Here is a 272-nt window from a genome sequence, read left to right on the forward strand (position 1 = left end):
GGCCGCCCGCTCCCGGAGCCCGGCCTGGCACCCACCTCTGTCACCTCCTCTGGGTCCTGCGCCGCTTCGCGGAAGACCTGCTCGAAGTGGCGCTGGTATTGGGAGAAAAGGTCTTGGGTTTGGGCATCTGCACTGTCCAGCGCCGCGTCGAGGCCGTCCTGGACTTTCCCCTGGAAGGCGGTGCGCACCGGGCCGCACTCGATGAGGCTCACACTGCGACCCGAGAGCGGTGAGAACAGAGCCCCACCGGGCCCCCAGCCCCAGCCCCCAGT

General features: G+C 69.5%; 1 protein-coding gene across 1 annotated transcript in view; it reads right to left on the minus strand.

Moving 5' to 3' along the window:
• Nucleotides 1-272, minus strand: part of HSD17B1 (hydroxysteroid (17-beta) dehydrogenase 1) — a 2,269-nt gene that overhangs the window by 248 nt on the left and 1,749 nt on the right. The window contains exon 5 of the mRNA XM_014547188.1: nt 4-213. Coding sequence (XP_014402674.1) covers nt 4-213 — 210 coding nt within the window. The remainder of the gene's footprint in view (nt 1-3; nt 214-272) is intronic.

The sequence above is a fragment of the Myotis brandtii genome, unplaced genomic scaffold (assembly GCF_000412655.1).
Source record: "Myotis brandtii unplaced genomic scaffold, ASM41265v1 scaffold469, whole genome shotgun sequence".
In the NCBI taxonomy this organism is placed as follows: domain Eukaryota; kingdom Metazoa; phylum Chordata; class Mammalia; order Chiroptera; family Vespertilionidae; genus Myotis; species Myotis brandtii.